Source organism: Artibeus jamaicensis, unplaced genomic scaffold (genome assembly GCF_021234435.1).
Source record: "Artibeus jamaicensis isolate MK-2021 breed Jamaican fruit bat unplaced genomic scaffold, CSHL_Jam_final contig_354, whole genome shotgun sequence".
NCBI classification, from domain to species: domain Eukaryota; kingdom Metazoa; phylum Chordata; class Mammalia; order Chiroptera; family Phyllostomidae; genus Artibeus; species Artibeus jamaicensis.
Window position 1 is genome coordinate 27,996,377 of NW_026521803.1, and position 19,368 is coordinate 28,015,744.

Sequence of the window (19,368 nt, forward strand, 5' to 3'; positions counted from 1 at the left end):
AATTATTTTTATTTAATTATTTTCCAAGTACAGTTTTGTCTATTTCTCTCATCCCAGCCCACCCTACCCCGTGCTCCCCACCTCCCTCCCATTTCCATCCCCCTTAGCTGTTGTCCCTGTGTCCTGCATATTTGTTCCTCTAAATCCCTCCCCCTTTTTTCCCCTTAAATTCCCTCCCCTCTCCCCTCTGGTCGCTGTCCCCCTGTTCTCTGTTTCAGTGTCTTTGTTTTTATTTTGCTTGCTTGTTTTAAAGGCATGTGTGATGAGTGTCCCAGCATTGACACTGTTCTCTCAGCTCATCGGGCCAAGCCAGTTGTCTTGGCCAAACAGAATAGGACTCTGTAAGGGAAGCCCTGGAGCACAAGCATGGACGCATCGCACATGCGAGCAGTTGTCCCTTCGGTACCAGGGAGACCAGAAAGGGATGATCCACTACTGCCCATGAAAACCTCAACCTGGCTTTTTTGAAGCCCTTCTCTTCACATTTGTTCTGTGATGCTCTGCTCGTGCTGAGTGGTGTGGAGAACAACCCTCCCCCCGGCCCCCGCCTCTTAAAGAATCTTTATTCTTTTCTAAATCTCTGCTGCTTTCTCTGATCAACCAGTGAAGAATTGTATATGGTGCTCAAGAGATCAGTTTCAGAGCTAGGGAAAATAAAGGTTTGGTTTTTTATACTCTTTTCATCGCCGCCACATCTCCCTTTAGAGCGCTTTACTTTGTTTTTATATGGCTGTTTTTTACTGCCTGCTTTCCTGTTCTTGTTCAGTCTGTAACATTTTATTCTGGAATGGAACATTTTATTCAACTGGGAATTAATTGCCTTCAAGCACCTGAGCCCACCGCGGTGTTAGGGTGGTTTGGGGACCTTGTGGAGTGACTCGGGGAGCAGAAAGGGGCAAAATCCTTTGGGTCAAAAAAGTCCTTTTCAGCCATGACTGGAACTCTACCCTTTCCCAGCCATTCTTCCTCCTGCACATGCCCCCACCCCTCATCGTCTATAAAGGTTTAGGGAAAATTATCAATTAATTTTACGTGTTCCTAGGCTCTTGTGTCCCTAGGAAACACGTCACTGACAGGGTCTCAGGGATTCGCTGATGGCCCGAAAGCTCAGGAACTGAGTTTTATCTTAAGCTCTTCTATGTAAGATTAGTAACTTTGAGATGACCACTTACTCTGGCTGGAATTTTATCGAGTGATACATGGAAATAATTGGACCCTCGAACCCCACAGGATATTCTAGAGAGAAAAAACTGTGATGACTATAAAGTTGTTAGTGAAATAACAGTGCGGCATAAACGGTTAATATTATAGTGTGACTTAACTTCCTCCAAATGAAATGGTTAATGTAGTCTCTGGGAGCATCTGAGGACTTTAAATATATGAATTTGAACATGTGGTTGCTTTTCTCCCACCCAGGTGCTATTTGAACTTGCTCGCTATCACGCCCCCTCCACCATTTTCCTGGACGAGCTGGAGTCGGTGATGAGCCAGAGAGGCACAGCTCCTGGGTAACGGACAGGGTTTTTTTGGTCATCACTTCTCCCCTCTTGTAAGTGTGTTTGATGGTCGGAAGCCCATCGACATTTACCAGCAGAATGAGCCTATTAATAAGCCCACAAATTTTCTGCAGACACACGGAAAGGTCTTTAAATTAGATCCTGTTAACTGAATAGCTGATTTAAGTAGTTTTTATAACCGGAGGAAATGTCATCCTCCCTTCCCCCCTTCCCCACAGAGTGGTTTTCAGGACTGAAGACCCCCTAGTCCCACAGTCCCAGGCTGCCACAAAGTAACAGTCCTGCTGGCTTAAAATAGCCTCCCGTGACCACCTCCTCTGGAGCCAGAGGGGCTGCCTGTGGGGACCGGGGCGGTAAAGAGCCAAGTCCCCAGAGGGGCAGTCCTTGACGAGGTGTGGGAGGCGGGGGAAGCCACTGCTTCTCTGTGACAACAGGTTGTGATTCAGCATGTTCGATTTTAATGTGTCGCATGTGTTATTTCTAAAGATGAAGTGTCTGCTAATGTGCCCAGCAGGAAAGACTGTTCCTCGCTAGTCAACTTCTCAGGCTGTAACGAGCTGCTCTGTGTGTGTTAAAATGCCTCTGCCTGTCTTTTTCTCAGGTGTCCTTCCTCACTGTTTCCTTCCACCGCACCCTCTTCAACACCATCCTGATGTTGTCCGTGTCTAGAGGGTTTTTTTCTTTGTGCCTAATCCCTTCCCTTCCCTTTTTCCACCCAGCCCCACCCTTTCTGTCTTGATCCGAGGTATTTTTCTCTGAAACTTTTTAGGAAGCTTGGCTCCTCTGGTTTGAAAACAACAGGTCTCTTGGAAATCTCAATAGAACCGCACTTATTAATGGCCTCTAAGGGGCTATCACCAAGGCAGAACTAATCAAAAGCAAATAATCAAAGGCAAACAATCAGCTTGTTGGAAGTATAACCAGAATATAATTTATGAACTTTTACTTATTGAAAACCATTTTCCCAGCAGGAAAAGCCAACCACTAAGGTCCACGCACGGGACTCTTGCCATTGATTGAAATGGGATGATTTCAAGACTTAATGGGTGCTGCCAGCCTGGGGCTGGGGCACTTGGCCTCTCCATACGGGGCCTGATGGGCACCACAACTGCACAGGTGCCAGGCCGGGAGCCCCAGACCATCCTCATGGTCATTCCCTCCGCAGAGCCCCTGGCCGCCTGGTCTGCCTAGCCCTGTGACCTGGGTACTCACTCTTACATTCGCTCTGTTAGTCTCCATCCCGGGTTCCCACAGCTGGGACGGAGCTAATCTGGAACCTCTCCCTTCACTGTGCTCCAGTTTTGCACTGAATGTCCTGGAACTGAATTTCCCTGTCTGGAACTTAAACTAGAAAACTAGAATCTTCAACGTCAGGGAATTAGGGCGGGTGCTTGGAAGACATCTTGGGTCCTATCATGTTAAAAGAACAATAATTAGGAGCAAATGCTGAGTAAATATGTAACTGTACTGTGAGACTCCTCTCTCGGTGGAAGGTGGTTAGATAGCAAGGGGCATAGTTCCTTAAAAACCACACACCTGACAGGGGTTGCCACCACGTGCATGCAGAGACGAGCAGCTGAACGTCACGTTGTCCAAGTCAGCCACTTGTTTGTCCTTTCACGTCCATCTGTGGGAGTGAATAGGAAGGAGGGCCTGCTGGCCATGGCCGGTATTTAGAGCCCCCGTACGTGTTCAGATCCTGTAGTGGGCTCTGTCTTGGCCGGAGGGTCTCTGGCAGCTGCAACTGGGAGCTCGGAGGGGGAATCTGCCTCCAGCTGCTGCACAGGCAAAGCACAGGTCCCACGGCATCGTCTCGGCTCTTGTTAAAAGAGAGTGAAACAGATTCAGATGCACAGTGGATCTCTTTTTGGACAGTTTCTATCCACACATTATACTAAAAGAAATACTTCCCATAAAAGTTGTTGTATGCCTGCTATCTAAATGAAAAAGATTGTTTGCAATTATGCCATTTGCAAAAGGGCAAACAGTACTACAAATGGGCAGAGCTGGGCAGCGTTTCATCTCCCAGGGGCATCATCTGCCTTCGGTCATCTTCTAGTTTGTTGCCAAGCTTTGGTTTTTCTGTCAATGTCGTCATTGTATTCATTTACTCTATTACCCTCTTTGGGAAAATAATGCCAAGTGGCTTGTTTTCTCCACCTCTAATAGCAGTGGCTCCTGAGAATGAGGCAGGGAAAGGGTTGCTGTCAGACGAGAACCTGACCCGCCCCACAGTCACTGGCGTGGGGAGAACCTCACCTGCTCGTCTCTGTCCAGGGGAGAGCACGAAGGAAGCCTTCGGATGAAGACAGAGCTCCTGGTGCAGATGGACGGGCTGGCCCGCTCCGAAGATCTCGTGTTTGTCCTAGCAGCTTCTAACCTGCCCTGGTGAGAGATTTTGAGAGTATATTTTGAATGCCTTTTCACGAGCCACTGAGTACAGATGAAAGTATTACAGTAACCACTTCGGGCAATGCCTCGTTGTTTGGTTCCCGCCCCGGAAGATTAATCTGAAGGTTTTCCTGTCTAAGCCTCAATCCCGGCCATCTATACCGTGAAAGCATCTGCCTTAATAGAAGGAACATAGACCAGGGCTCCACTGACAATATTTAAAATGAACATTTTGAGTTTAAAGACAATTTGTCTACTGTGTTTAAACAGGACTTTGGCAGAGAACGATAGAATGCTAAAATCCCTGGGACTCAAAGGTATTTCAGAAATAGTATGTTTGGATTTTAACAGTATTAAAATTAAACTTTTTTTTTAAGTTAGGAGGCAAATCTTCTCTTTAATGTTGCACAGTAAATAGGAAGCTAAATAGTTTCTAATTAAAAATGTAACCTACTCCCAGAGTATTTTATTCAAACTGTATCCCAGAGTGGTTTAAGAACAATTCTGGAAGTGGAATTGGGGAATAAGAGATGTCCACTAGGGAAAGACAGTATCTACGTGGAGAGTGTATTTTTAAAATAATTATATTCTCTTCATAGTTCCAAGAATGTTTTCACCTACATCATTTCTTTTGAGATGCAGGTGAGACACAAGGCAGAGGGGTGCCAAGGTCAAGGGAGGTCAATCCGCCCAAAGTCAACAGCAAATTTGCGACAGAGCTCAAACTTGTGACACTCTCACCTCACCCCTGTCCTTCCACTTCTGCTTCCATGCCAGACATGAAATTTCTGTAGTGCGTGCTAACCACCCGGGCTCCCAAACCGGGGGTCACTGAGAAGAGAACATGGAGTTCATGTGTGGTCTGTCATTCTCAATATGTTCACAATTTAAACCTGGTTCCACCTCCCCTCAAATTCATAAGATGTTCTCTAACATGCTAAGATGATCGGCCTTTTACACTTTGAAGATACAGGGAATTTATAGGCGTATTAGAGTGCAGTCCAAACAGAGATGTGTCATTTAAATGTGACTGTAGAATCCTTCAGAGAACGAGTTTTTGTTCCTGTATCCATTTGAAACATGGCTGATCGCAACATTCTACTTACATCCCAGGGGATGTTGTGTGGAAACAGGAAGTTCATCTGTGGCTCTTGGGAGGTCTATGCCCCCAGAGAGACCTACATGTTCTCTGGAGGAATAGAGAGCCCTCTGCTCCCAGTGTCATCAAGGACTGTGTTGAGAACGTTATTGTGCTGCCACAATCTCCCTCAGGTGACCAGTTTTTGGTAAGCCCCGAATAAAATGGCTCAGAGAGGCAGAATAAGAAGGAGGAGGAGGAGAACAAGATGTAGCACCTGGCAAACAGTCAAAAGTCAAATTAAAGAATCATCCCTCAACATCTCAAATGGCAAACATACACGTGCTTTTAAGCTCGGGTTCTTTTATATCACAGATTGCTTTGTTACAATGTATCTTGGAACCAATATATTCTAACTCATATATCCCTGAGCACGGGTGGGATTTAAAAAACACTTTATTATGAAGAACTCTAAACACTAAAGAAGACAAAAGAGCACAATGAACCCACCATTTCCCAGTTTTAGTAACTAACAGTCTTGCCAAATTGATTTCATCTATTCCTGCCTTCCCCTTCTTTTGGTTGAAATATATTAAATTATATCCAGATTGTTATTTCTCACATAAATGAGGGGGGACGCAAAAAATCCCCAGAATTTATTTAGAAAAATTATGTATTCTTACAGGCTTAAACTTCAGTCACCTTCAAAGTGCTCTCCGTTTCACGTAATGCACCTGCTAAGACTGCTCTAAACAGTTTTTGAACTCATCAGTTTTGGTGCCTTTTAGTGCTTCTGCCATTTTCTGTTTCACCTCTTCCACATCGGCAAAATGTTTCCCTTTGAGGACTTTTTTCATCCAGGGAAACGCAAAAACTCGCTCAGGATGAGATCTGAATGGGGAGGGTGGTGAGCAGGGGTCATGACATTTTGGTCAAAAACTGCTGAACACTCAGCAGGGTGTGGGCAGGTATGCTCATAAATCACCTGTCATGAAATGGGCAAATGTGCAGAAAGAGTCTTGAAAAAACAATGCACCAAAGCCGAACACAGCCTCTCACAACACCACCAGCTGGTACACTGACACAGATGGGCTCCCAGAATACTTGCCTGGTGGGGAAAGCCTGCACTGCAGTGGACCCGCCCTCCAGAAGATAACTCTATATTTTTTGGGGGGTACCCTCTTGTATACTTCAGTACACATCTTTTAAAGATAAAGACATTTTCTTACATTAGCACAATGTCATCATTAACCCCAACAAAATTAATACTATTTCCTTAATATCATGTAATACTTTATGTTCAGATTTTCCACAATATTCCAAAAATGTCTTTTTACAATTGATTTACTGAGCTGGTATCCAAACAAGGTTTGCATTTTGTAATTGGTTTTTCTCTTAACTCTCTTTTAATATACAACAGACAGACTCCCTCCTTTCCCCCCTCCCCACTTGCCACCAACTTGACTGCCAGGGAAGTTGTCCTGCAGAATGTCTCAACTTTCCGGCTTTGGCTCATTGTATCCTCATGGTAGTATTTAGCTTCTTTTCCTTACCCCTGTAATCACTCTAGACTAAAAGTTAGACAGATTAGATTCAGAATCAATGTAATTTTTGGCAAACATATTTCATAGGTGATGCTGCCTACATCACATTGCATTGCATCTATGAAGAAGTAGGTAATTCCCGCTGTCTAGCTTTGAGTGATGCCAAGATAGATCAGTGGAGTCAGGTGTACAGTTCCTATCTGATGCGGACCTCAGCTCGTGGGATCCGCGACATTGTGGATGAGATATGAGACAAATTCACATGGACCACCGAAGTCCTGTGGAGGAAAAGGGACAGCACGGCCACTCTCTCAAGAGGAGAGCAGGTTTACCCTTGCTTTGATGGGATCTCATTTCTTTTCTGGGCACATTACATTGAGGATGGTCCTCATTTACTATGCACAGGTTCACTTTAGGTGATTACTTTTTACAGAGGCTTTTCTAGTACGGAAAACAAAGGAAAGAACGTTGCTAATTACTTCAAAGAGAAGGATGTTGCAGGCCAAGGGGAAAAGTGATTAAAATGGTTACACTCCATACTTGGGAGGTTTAGCATAGACTTTAGGAAGTTACAGTAAGCACTTGCTGCCTCAACTCAGGGTGAGGGATTTTTAGCAAAAAAGAGGTCTCATATCAGTCTACGTACAATGCAGGCTTGATTCCCCATGGGGGAACCTATCCGTGGGCATGGGTCCTATGCATCAGACCTTGCTTCCCACTGGCCTTTCCAAGTGGGAGCTAGGCCCATGCCATGCAGAATGGTCTCCTATACCTATCAGTGGTTTTTAGCATCTACTGATGATCTTTGCCTGAATCACTTATTTCACAAGACTCACAAGAGGTGTGGGTCTATCATTCCTTCTAACTGATAGCTGGGATATTCTCTATAATAGAATTTTCACTCATCCAATAGTGTTATTTGGTTACCCTGAAACATAGTCCGTACTAGAAAAGCCAGATTCTTTCTCTTTGAATTTTAGAGTCATGAGTTGGTGTCCTAGCAACATCCACTGGTAACCAATGAGTGTTTCTCTCTCTCCCTCTCGCTCCCTTCTCTTCCCAACCCTCCACCTGGATCTAGTGACTTGTCAGGTATAGCCCCATCAGTTTTTTTAAACCTTTATTGAGCTAAAACTCACATACCATATAATCACCCATTTAAAGTGTCCAGTTCAGGACTTCTGCCAAGATGGAGGCATAGGTGGAAACACTTTGCTTCCTTGCACAACCAAATCTAAAAACAACAAAGTTTTGACAACAATAAATGCAACCAAACCATAGAAAATTGAACAATATGGAGTCCGAAAACAACGAACTGCTCAGCTAAACCGGTAAGGCCAGTAGCAGAGCAGGTCAGGCAAAAACGGTCCCCCCACCTGGGCAGCACACAGGCAGCCAAGGGCACGGATCCCAGGTGCGGGGTAGCTATGGACGGACCCAGGGAAGGCGTGGCGCAGCTGGCTGTCTGGGGTCGTGCATTTGTGTGAAGATAAACCAGTGAAGAGACAAGCATTGAGACAGACCAAGCAGGCCCCAGCACAGGGCGGTGGGCACCAGCACAGGGCCCCAGCACATGTGCATTCAGATAAACAGTCAGGGGCGAGCAGTGAGGCAGACAGGGCAAGCAGAGAGGGCCGCCATTGCTCCCTCTCTGACCCCGCCCCCACATACAGTGTCACAAACCAGCAACCTGGGTGGCCCCACCCTGGTGAACACCTAAGGCACCTCTCCTCAAACATAACAGACGCAAACAGATCAAAACATGGCTCAAGAAGAACTCAGAGCCCCAGAGCTGATCAATCTAAGCAGTCAAGAAATTGCCAACCTATCAGAGGCACAATTAAAAACATTGGTGATCAGGATGCTCATAGAACTGGTTGACTTTAGCCACAAATTAGAGGAACATATGAAGGCTAAACTAATTGAAATGAAGAGAAATGCACAGGAAACCAGTAGTAATAGAAAGGAAACGGACTCAAATCAATGGAGTGGACCAGAAGGAGGGAAAAAATGACCAAACAGAAAAGGATGAAGAAATAAGAATTCAAAAAAATGAGGAGAGGCCTAGGAACCTTCAGGACATCTTTAAATGTTCCAACATCTGAATTATAGGGGTACCAGAAGGGGAAGAGGAACAGCCACGAGTGGAAAACTTATCTGAACAAATAATGAAGGAGAATTTCCCCAATCTGGCAAAGGCAATAGACTTCCAAGAAATCCAGGAAGCTCAGAGAGTCCCAAAGAAGTTGGACCCAAGAAGGAACACACCAAGGCACATCATCATTACATTAGCCGAGATTAAAATGAAAGAGAGAATCCTAGAAGCAGCAAGAGATAAGGGGACAGTCACCTACAAAGGAGCTCCCATCAGACTGTCAGCGGATTTCTCAAAAGAGACCTTACAGGCAAGAAGGGGCTGGAAAGAAGTATTCCAAGTCATGAAATCCAAAGATCTACATCCAAGATTGATCTACCCAGCAAAGCTTTCATTTAGAATGGAAGGGCAGATAAAGTGCTTCTCAGATAAGATCAAATTTAAGGAGTTCATCATCGCCAAGCCCTTACTATATGAAATGTTAAAGGGGCTTACCTAAGAAAAAGAAGATAAAAAAGATGAACAGTGAAAGGACAGCAAACTCACAGTTATTAAGAACCACACCTAAAACAAAAGTAAACTAAGAGGACAGCTAGATCAGGAGCGGAACCATAGAAATGTAGATCACATGGAGGGTTAGCAACAGGGGAGTGGGAGGAGGAGAATGGGGGAGAAGGTACAGAAAATAAGTAGCATATACAGTAGATAGAAAATAGATGAGGGGAGAGTAAGAATAGTATGGGAAATATAGAATCTAAAGAACTTGAGACACATGGACATAAACTAAAGGGGGGGAATGGTGGGGGAGAGGTGTGCAGGGTGGAGGGGAATAAAGGGGGGAAATAGAATGAATGTAATGGCATAATCAATAAAATAAAAAATATATTAAAAAAATAAAGTGTCCAGTTCAATGGTTTTCACTGTATTTGTATAGCTGTACAACCATCACCATAATCAGTTTTAGAACATTTTTCTTTACCCACCAAAGAAACCCTATACCCATTGGCAATCAGCTGCCCCCCAACACACACAGCACTAGGCAACCAGTAATCTATTTTGTTTCTATAAATTGGCCTATTCTCATAACAAGTAGAATTATCATGGTAACTCTATAGTTCATTATTTAAGGAACTGCAGAACTTGTCCAAAGTGCTGTACCATGTGACATTCCTACTAGCAACGGGTAAAGGTTCTAGTTTCTCCACATTCTCATCAGCTCTCAGTATTATATTTTTATTATAGCCATTCTAGTGATGAGAAGTTGTGTTATTAGATTTGATTTGCATTTCTCTGGTGACTCATGATACTGAGTATATTTCCATGAACTTGTTGGTCAAGTGTGTATCTTCTTTGGAGAAACATCTTTTCACAACCCTTTGTCCATTTTCAAGTTTGCATTCTCATTACTGAGTTATAAGATTTGTTTTATATATTTTCTTTTCTCTATATTCATGTCCCTTATCAGATATACAATGTGTAGATATGTTCTCCTGTTCTGTAGTGATTAGTCAGGTCTGCCTCCCTTCCTCCTTTCTCTCCCCTTCCGTCCTCTCTCCCTTCTTTACCTTTCGAACATATTTGCCCCCTTTCTTTCCTCTGCTCTCACTAAACTTCCCGTGTCTGTTCTTCTGAGGCTGGAGCCATTCAGAAGACACTCTCACTGGCTGTTCTACAGCAGTGCTGTTGAGAAGAAATATAACGTGAGGCACAATATACTTGAAAATTTTCTAGTAGCTACATTAAAAATATAAAAAGAAACATAAAATTCACTTGAATAACATACTTCACCCAATAGATCTAAAATATTATCATTCAATATGGAATCAGTATAAAAATATTGTGATATTTTACTTTATTTTTTTTCATAGTAAGTCTCTGAACTCCAGTGTATGTTTTGTACTTACAGCAGGTTTCAGTGTGGACTAGCTAGATTCCAGGTGTCTGGCAGCCACACGTGGCTGATGGCTGCCATACAGCACTGTGCAGATCCAGAGGCTAAACCATCTGTCCTCACGCTGGTGCTGCAGAGACCGGTCAAGGCCTCCCAACAGTAACTTTGCCTGAAGTGGAATTTGGGGGTGCGTTTCCTAGTCTTCCTGCCGTTAGGTGTGACCGAGGCCAGGCTTCTTTGTTGTTTGCACAAGACGACTCGAGTTCCACGTGTGTTGTGCTTCAGCCCGGGGATCTGCCATGGATTGGCAGAGCCCTGGTCCCCTTAGTGGGAAGTGCTGTTTAGAGAGTCCCAGTCACACAGCTAAGGGTGCTCCTTACTACTGGATTATCATTACTTCTTGGCCTGTTGACTGGGCAGAGCTAAGACATACATAGTTTTACAAAATATTTAATCCCTTGCACATAACACAGGCAATGCAGCTCACGATGGGCCAGAGGCATGAAGCTCTATGACAAGGTCCCCCATCTCGGTCTGGTCAGTGCTCCTCTCCTCCCCTGGGGCTCTTGGTGGACAGACCGCCTTCTGCATCTTTTCTGATGGGCTGCCGAGTCAGCGGTTTAATTTTTAGTATTCTTTTCTGGCTTTAAACCTTACTGCCTTTTGTTTTTCTAAATACAAACTGTAACTTATTTTCTCTAAAGGATTTAAATGATTAGACTATATAAAATAAAAAATAAAAGTCCCCCTTGATCCTTTCCCCAGTCTTCAGGATAACCTCTTACTAGTTTGGTGCATATTCTTTCAAATTCTTATTTTTTTAATTATTAAAAAATTTTAATTAGTAAACGTCTGATACATACAACTATGTCATGTATGTAAATTGTGAAGCATAACACCAAAAATCATATCCATTAACCCAGCATCCCATTTAAGAACTGGAATATCCCCCACGTTGTTTTTTTTTTGGAGGGGGGAGGGTTTCAAAAATTTTTTAAAATTTCAGTTATAGTTTACATTCAATATTATTTTTTACTAGTTTCAGGTATACAGCATAGTACATGATTTTCAAAAGAGGCAAATAATGGTTTTATACTAGTATTTCCCATTCAAATTTAAGAGTACAAGGTTTTTAGTTAAATTCTTTGATTTTAATTCTATGTATTCTTTAATTGTGAAAATCTTAGTTCTTAACAATGTTAATATATAATTAATATTCATTTTTCCTAATATGTAAGTCCATTTTACATTTGTGTGGATGCGTTTTTCTCAGTAATAATACCAATACTATCATAATTACAACACTTAAAAATATATTTTATTTATTTACTTTTAGAGGGGAGGGAGAAAGACAGGGAAACATCAATATGTGGTTGTCAGTCATGCGCCCCCTACTGGGGACCTGGCTCTCAACCCAGGTACGTGCCCTGACTGGGAATCAAACCAGTGGCCCCTTGTTTCGAGGGCCAGCAGCAGCGCTCAATCCACTGAGCCACACCAGCCAGGGCATCATGACTATAGCATTTTGATGAGGAAAATGGTACAGATTTGGCTTACCTAAAAAGGAAAAGCTAATTCAGATTTCCTAACCTCAGCAGTACTGACATTTCGGGCCAGATAACTCTTTGTTTGGAGGCTGTCCTAGGCACTGTGTGATGCTAAGCAGCATCCCTGGCCTCTCCCCACTAGAGCCAGTAGCACCACTGCCCAGCTGTGATGACCAAAATATGTCTCCAGACACGGCCAGATGTTCCTGGGGTGGGGGCAAAATCACCCCCCGGTTGACACTCACTGGAGTAACAGTAGGAATGGACACACATTATATAAATAGAAGTTGTCACATGCTCTACAGCTAAACTCTCGAGGTTTTTTAAGAATTCCAAGACTAACTGACCTTGGTTTACTTACAGAAAAGAAAACATATTATATAAATTGTTCTGCATATTGATTTATTTCTTAATAAAATATTCTGGAAATCTTTCCAAATAAATACAGAAAATTCTTCCTTCCTTTCTTTAGATCTACCTATGTGCCATTTAGTGCATGTGGTAATCTATCCCAGGAACCTAACTGTGGGCACTTGGGTTACTCCCACTCTTTCGCCGTTACAAATAGTGCCGCAGTGAGTAATGCGCATATGTCGCTTTTGTTTTTGCAAAGACACACTCGGTATGTCTTTGGGGTAGGTTCCTGGAAGTAGAATCGTTGGGTCAAGGGGTTAATGCGTGTGAAATTGTAGTAGAGATTGCCCAACTTCCCTCTGTAGAGGTTGTATGTTTTGTATTCCCACTAGTGTCCTGCTTTCACTACTTAACCTTTTAGTAAGAACATTTCCCATGCCATTAAACAATCCTTGAAAATTGGATATTGTTGAACACACACAATGCTCCCAACTTTTCTCTGTCATAAATAACACCGAAATAAACATCCTTGAAAAAAATCTTTGACAAAAATCTGGTTATTACTTTAGAACACATTTCTAGAAGTGGAATTACTATAACAAAAGGTATAGATTTTTTTAAAGTTCCTTGCTACATATTGCCCAAGTTCTTCTCTGAGGAAGTGTATTTTTATCAAGAACATTAGAACAGATCTTTATATTGGCTTCAGAGTCTTACGTGAGGGAATAAATGTATCTGATTCAAGCAGTTTGTCCCTCTGGGGGAAATAATTAAATCATATCAAACTATGTAAAAACCCAGCCCTAAAATCCCCAAAGAAATTCTTCACGGTTGGGCTCTGGTAGTTCTCACCTATAGTATGTTCCCAGGCACTAAGCTACCCTTCACTGTTTGCTAACTTTCCATTTTCCCCAGACAAATCAGGTCTGTCTCAAAGGGGTCATCACTTTTTCCCTTCTCAGCGGTGAGATGGCCTGCAGCATCTTTGTCTATTCCGCACTTCTCCTCCAAGGAGCCCCTTCCCTGATCTATAGCATCACAGAGAGGACAAGAAGAAGGCGAGAAGTAGCAGCTCATCTGAGTCACTGGATGTGTACATGAGCAATGAGAAGGATAACATGTTGCATTGTTAATATTACCGCTTATAGTAACAGTCATGTTAGAAGTGTTTAGTGAGCACAATGAGGGCTAACCTGACCCACCTCGATCGCTGAGTATTCAAAAACTCACACCTAGGAATCCAGAGGGAAACAAAATACTGAACAGGGCCATTAAGGCAAATGCCATCTTTAGATATGTATTTAACTCAATGGTGGTTGGTACAAATAAGGTGTGAAAATTGTATGTGTGAAGCATGTTGAAACTCACCTTTTCCTTGCTATTTGCAAAAGGGCTAGAAATTTCACTATCCCTCTTAAAAATCTAGACATTTGGTATGACCAAACTCTGGATTTAAAAAAAAACCACCCCAAATGCTAATAATTTAGAAGGCATAAAATTGAAGAGATTACTGCACTGAGAATGGAAATATACCTAGGTAAACTACTTCTTCCCATATGAACTCACTCCTCTCTGGTATGATATTTCTACCGAGTGTACACGTGTGAAGGTGGAGCTCAGCAGACGTAACTCCGTACTGTCCACAAAAACTCCACACATCCCCTGGGCTCTAGGTGAAGCAGGAAATGTAGGTGGAAGCTATTACGTAGGGCTCGCTGTGGGAAAGGAAGTAACCTCAGTGCCTTGTTCATCAGCTCCCCATCATCTACCAGTTCCTTCGCCTGCTGTTCAAGGACTGCCATGACCACTCACTTCTTGTCGATTGTGGATGTACTGCAAAGACTTTGCATACAAAACTTTGCTTTTCTCAAGTCATGCTGATAGTTTGCACTACTGAATGGACAAAACTGTAATTATGTTAGGTTTCCAAACTCTGTAAAATTCAGAGTGATCTCTGTCCCAGGAAGCACATGGCTTAGCAGGGAGACAAACTAAGGGGCTGAGGAAGGTTTGGCGCCAGAGCCCATGTGCTCAGCGGCAAGGCCGTACAGCCCACACACACTGTCCAGGTGGCCAGCAGGCATGGGTTCAGTGGCCAGGCCCTGAAGTCTGTCACCCTTCTATCTCATGTCACTCTTACTGGTTGCTTTTGCCCTTTGAGGTGATGGGAGTCCCAGACAACCAGAATAAAGAAGACATGAGAACAGAATCACTAGTCAAAAATCAAAGTGTAAGAGCTGAAGGGAGTGTTTTCTGGTTGCGACAAGTTAAATTTTTTCATATAAATATATTGGCATAAAGAATGATTCCTGGGTCCATTCCATTTGTCCTTTGTTTCCTCCCTTGCATGATTATATTGTTATTGATGTCATTAAAAGTGCATTCATCAGGCCCTGCTGTCAGAGACTTGCACTTATTTTGTGCCCACAGGCAGTTTTGAGGTAAATCTCTTGCTTTAGGGCATTAGCTGATCAATACAGGCATCAATAGTGAGGGATTGTTTTCCCACCTCCCTCTGCGCGAAGTCACTTTGGACAGAATGGGGAGAGCAGGAAGAAGGCGCCCCTGCAGAACCTTCCTTCTGCAGTCCCTTGCCTCGTCAGGAGGGGGCGACTCGTGCAAGGAAGGGCCATGGGAAAACATGGCAATTGATCATCCTAGCTCTGCCATTTTTTCCAACTTATTCACTCTCCCTTCCTGATTTTCAGTCTAATCTCAAGTCTTACTTTGTCTTTAATGTTTATGGACCAACTTGCCTGCACTTCAAGCCCAACACTTCCCTGTTCTTGCATTTACTGATAAGTCTTATTCATGTCCGTATATTGGAGACTTGGTAGTGACAATACACTTGACAGGTGGTTGAACAGCTGAAATGAACTCATTCCTAAAATGTGAGCTTGTTCCTTTTCTCTATTAGAAGATCTTCCCCTGCCCTTTCTCCTTTCCCTCCCCCGACGCACCTCTCCTTCCCTTCCCTCTAATTGAGCCACCTCTCCCTGCTGTCTAAATCACCTCTGGATTCAGTCATTCAATTTCATCTTCTTAGAGACATGTGTTCTAGAGCCTTCTTACCACCTCCGGATGGCACTGATTGTCCTCTTCCCCTGGTGTAGAGAGGGGACCCTGGGACCTCACCTCACCATCCTGGGAGGTTCCTTCTCCATGTCAACTGCCTGTTTCTCGGATCCCACGTGGCCCTTTGGTTTGGTTTCCTGTCTCCTTCTGGTCCTCCAGTACTTTCCTGATAAGAACATATGGGAGGTCAAATTTTTTAGGTTTTGCATGTTGAAAATACCTTTATTTTATCTACCAACTTAATTAATGGTTCAATCGAGATTTTTTCCTCAGAATTTTGAAGGCATCGCGGTATCTCCTTTCAATATCTCATGTTGCTGATGAGAAGTCTTCTTAATTCTTCATGCATAATCTGGATCCTTCTTTCTGGAAGCTTTTATGATCCTCTCTTTGTTCCCAGGGTTCTGAGAATTCACCATGATGTGACTTGGGAGGGCACTTGGCAGAGCCTGTGCTGGCAGCAGCCAGTGACGGAGGCACAGGCTCCCTAGTCTCACTCTTTGGGCTCAAATTCAGTGCCATCGGTTACTAGCTTTCCAACCTCAAGCCAGCTACTCAACCTCTGTGCCTCAGTTTCCTCATTTTAAAATGGGAATAATAATAGTATCTACGCATAGGGTTGTCATGAGAATTAAGTGAATTAACAGCTGTAAAATGCTTAAAATAGTGCCTACCATCTAGTGAGTGTTATTTAAGCATTATCTTTAATATTCAAATATGAAAAAAAGCTTAGAATTCTGCTGTTTCCTTGACCCTGTGCCTTGAGTATTAATGTTGCTGTTGAGGTTGGGAAGAGGTGAGCAGGTCTCTGCTGTGAGATGAATTTCAATGGGGTGAGGCTGATGAAGAAATGGGTAATTGTCATTGCTGTTAAGGTGCCCCTGGGCTATGGATTCCTAGCTCAGAACTGGGAGAATAACAGGGAAAGAAAACACGGTCTTTGAAAAAATCTGGTCACTCCAATTTAGAATTCAGATATGTTCCCAAAGGGTGTTTCTATTTTTCAATCTAAAAGGAAATATCATGACATAGATTCAGAATGGCAGTAAGAAAAATGGAAGGATGTTTTGGATATTCTCAGTGTCTTTATGAAAGAGAAATATATGGTGACCATGTTATCATTATTAGTCTTTTTTAATGGTTAAGCTAGATCAGCCCACAAGTTTCTGTACTTGGAAGGCAAACAAATGGTATCTTTCCTTGTAGGAACTTGAAATTTGAACAAATAAAGAATTTGCACACTTACCTTCAAAATGATATATTGATAATAGGAATGATAATTCGGGGTAACCAAAGAGCCCTAGTTAATGATGGAAAGCTTTATATTAAGTAATAATTCCAAATAATAAATTTAGAATTTAAAAAATTTAAATCACCATTTTGTATCACTCTCATGAAAAATCGATCCAAAGACCATAAAACAGATGCTGAAACCACTAGATGAAAGGGGTTGAGGAAAGAAGTATTCGCATAGTGTCAAAGTACTGTACATAGAATACTTACTATTTGCAAAGAGGTGTCTTTCACAATGGAGAGATATGCCGTCACCAGCTGATCCCAGGAATTAAACACCACGTCACTAATGGGGAGACAACAGGTGGATCCCAATATAATAAATATGAAAACACTGTCATCTATGAATGTACTTGCCAAAAATATTTACCCTGATTCTAATAATTAAGCTTTTTGATCTGACTTCCAGTCTTAAGAGAACACAGGCTAAAGGAACCAGTTAACATGATTCCATAGAGAAAACATCAAGCAAATTGAGAATGTGGGATATTCTACAACTAGCTTCCTCCTTTCAAAAAGGAGCTAGGGTGAGGAGGCTGGTCCCTCATGAGATCTAAGAGATATAGCCATATGTAATGCATGATCCTTGATTAGATTTTGGTTGGAAAAACTATTGATATTTTTGACACGGGTGGAGAGATATCAATACAGAATGAGCACTGGCCATATTATGGCCTCAATGTTAATTCCGTCAGGTGCCAAGGTGGTATTGTAGCTACGTAAGAAAATGTTTTTTTCAGGGCATGGGCTGGGGGAATCCCAGGAAAAGCGCTTAGAGGTGGGATTTCACGATGTAATTTACTTTGAAATAATTTAGCTAGATAAATAGATAGGAAGCAGATACTGCAAAATGTTAACTGTTGTTGAATCAAGATGGTAGGTATATGGGTATTCATTGTTTACTTGTTTGAACATTTTATATTAAGAAATTTAGGCGAATGGCCTGCAGATGCAAAATTGCACGAACCTGGCCTGATGGTGTTTTAGGAAGGAGTGTGGTGAGGCACCGAAGGGCCATGTTTGCACTGGAGGCCCTGGAAGGAGCACTGGCTGAGTTCACCAGAGCAACGGAGTGAGATACTCATTCACTCCAGGATATGTGAGAGTTTCGGAAGAATTAATGTACTTCCCAGAGTGCCCGAATTATTGTCAGGAATAATTTACTCACTGGCAGGATCAGCTTGAATAATTCATGTTACAACTGCAATGGAAATGCTCCTTGTTTGGTTGTTGTTACACTATTTTCCCCAAATTAAGTCACTTAAAATGACCTTTACATAAACTATTTTTAGGACGTATTTTCTTTCTTATTCTTTTTTTAACCAATTCTTCCTCCCAAACAACATTAAGTAATTGTCCTATCCATTCAGGCATAGATGTAGAGTAACAGTTAAAATGCAGAATTGCTTCCTGCAGTGCAAAATCATTCTTGAACTGTACTTGCTGCTGAAGAAGTAAGTTTCCTGTCCCAACCAGTTCCTCTGTTTCGGCCCTGACTTCAGGGAGCTAGACTGTGCCATGCTGCGCCGCCTGGAGAAGAGGATTCTGGTTGATCTCCCCAGCCAGGAGGCCAGGCAGGCCATGATCCACCACTGGCTGCCCCCGGTGAGCAAGAGCAGAGCCCTGGAGCTGCGCACGGAGCTGGAGTATGACATGCTGAGCCAGGTAAGCTGCCTGGGGAGAGGCATCTGGAGGCCAAGCAGCCACTGCATGACAGTCCTAGGTGGGATCTTCTCATGAGCTGTTCTGAGCTTCTTCTTTGAGTCACTTAGAAAAGACCCAAGCTCCCCATCAATGCAACTGGCCTCTTCTTTACAAAAGAATGAGGGAGCTCTCTGCCACTTGGAAATATTGAAGCAGAGAAACAAGACGGTATAGTGGGAATAGCACAGGGTTTAGACTTGGAGAACCGATGGTCAAATCCATCTTACTAGCTCTGTAACGTCAGGGGAATCACTTACTCTGTGAACCTCAGCTACTTTGTCTCTAAAATGCACACTGCAAGGAATTCCTGTGATGATTAAATGAAAGTTTTTCATGAACGCAAATGCTCTAGACGCATGTCTGTCGCCCTCATCGTCTCTGCTGTCACTGCCTCCTCTGAGTACACATTTGAACTTCATGCTCATTGAGGTTGCTCAAAAGCAGTTTTGGTCTTATTTACAAAAACCAGTGTCTGCTAAATTTGATCATCCTTCCTTCGCCAACATCTTATCTCGTAAATTTGGATGGAATTAGGAAGTTGTTTATTGCCCCCAAGCGCAATCTCTCTGGGAATCTTTGTGTAGTGTCCATGCGGGCCAGATGCAGAAACTAAACGGGCGCTCTGATCCATCATCACCACCAGCGTTCTGCCTGCTGACCAGGGGCTGGTTTGTGGCTGTTTCAGGAGACTGAGGGCTACTCAGGCTCGGACATTAAGCTGGTCTGCAGAGAGGCAGCTATGAGGCCTGTGAGGAAGATCTTCGATGCACTTGAAAATCACCAGTCAGGTAAAGGTGGGATCACAGCAAAGGTGCGTTGGGAGGAAAATTTGGTTAAAAAACCCAACTTTCACCAGCAGATGGAGCCTTGCGCCTGATC

General features: G+C 43.1%; 1 protein-coding gene and 1 long non-coding RNA gene across 3 annotated transcripts in view; one reads left to right on the forward strand and one right to left on the reverse strand.

Moving 5' to 3' along the window:
- The window catches only part of KATNAL2 (katanin catalytic subunit A1 like 2), a 60,266-nt gene that overhangs the window by 40,309 nt on the left and 589 nt on the right, over positions 1–19,368 (forward strand). For both annotated transcript variants that reach the window (XM_037165082.2, XM_037165083.2), the window contains 4 exons: positions 1,417–1,508; positions 3,795–3,905; positions 18,288–18,450; positions 19,175–19,277. In XM_037165082.2, coding sequence (XP_037020977.2) covers positions 1,417–1,508; positions 3,795–3,905; positions 18,288–18,450; positions 19,175–19,277 — 469 coding nt within the window. The remainder of the gene's footprint in view (positions 1–1,416; positions 1,509–3,794; positions 3,906–18,287; positions 18,451–19,174; positions 19,278–19,368) is intronic.
- Positions 2,668–17,073, reverse strand: LOC128627232 (uncharacterized). Its single transcript, XR_008391389.1, has 4 exons — positions 16,996–17,073; positions 15,553–15,658; positions 3,777–3,902; positions 2,668–3,336 (listed from the first exon to the last, which is right to left on the reverse strand). It is a non-coding gene; the product is annotated as an uncharacterized LOC128627232 (long non-coding RNA).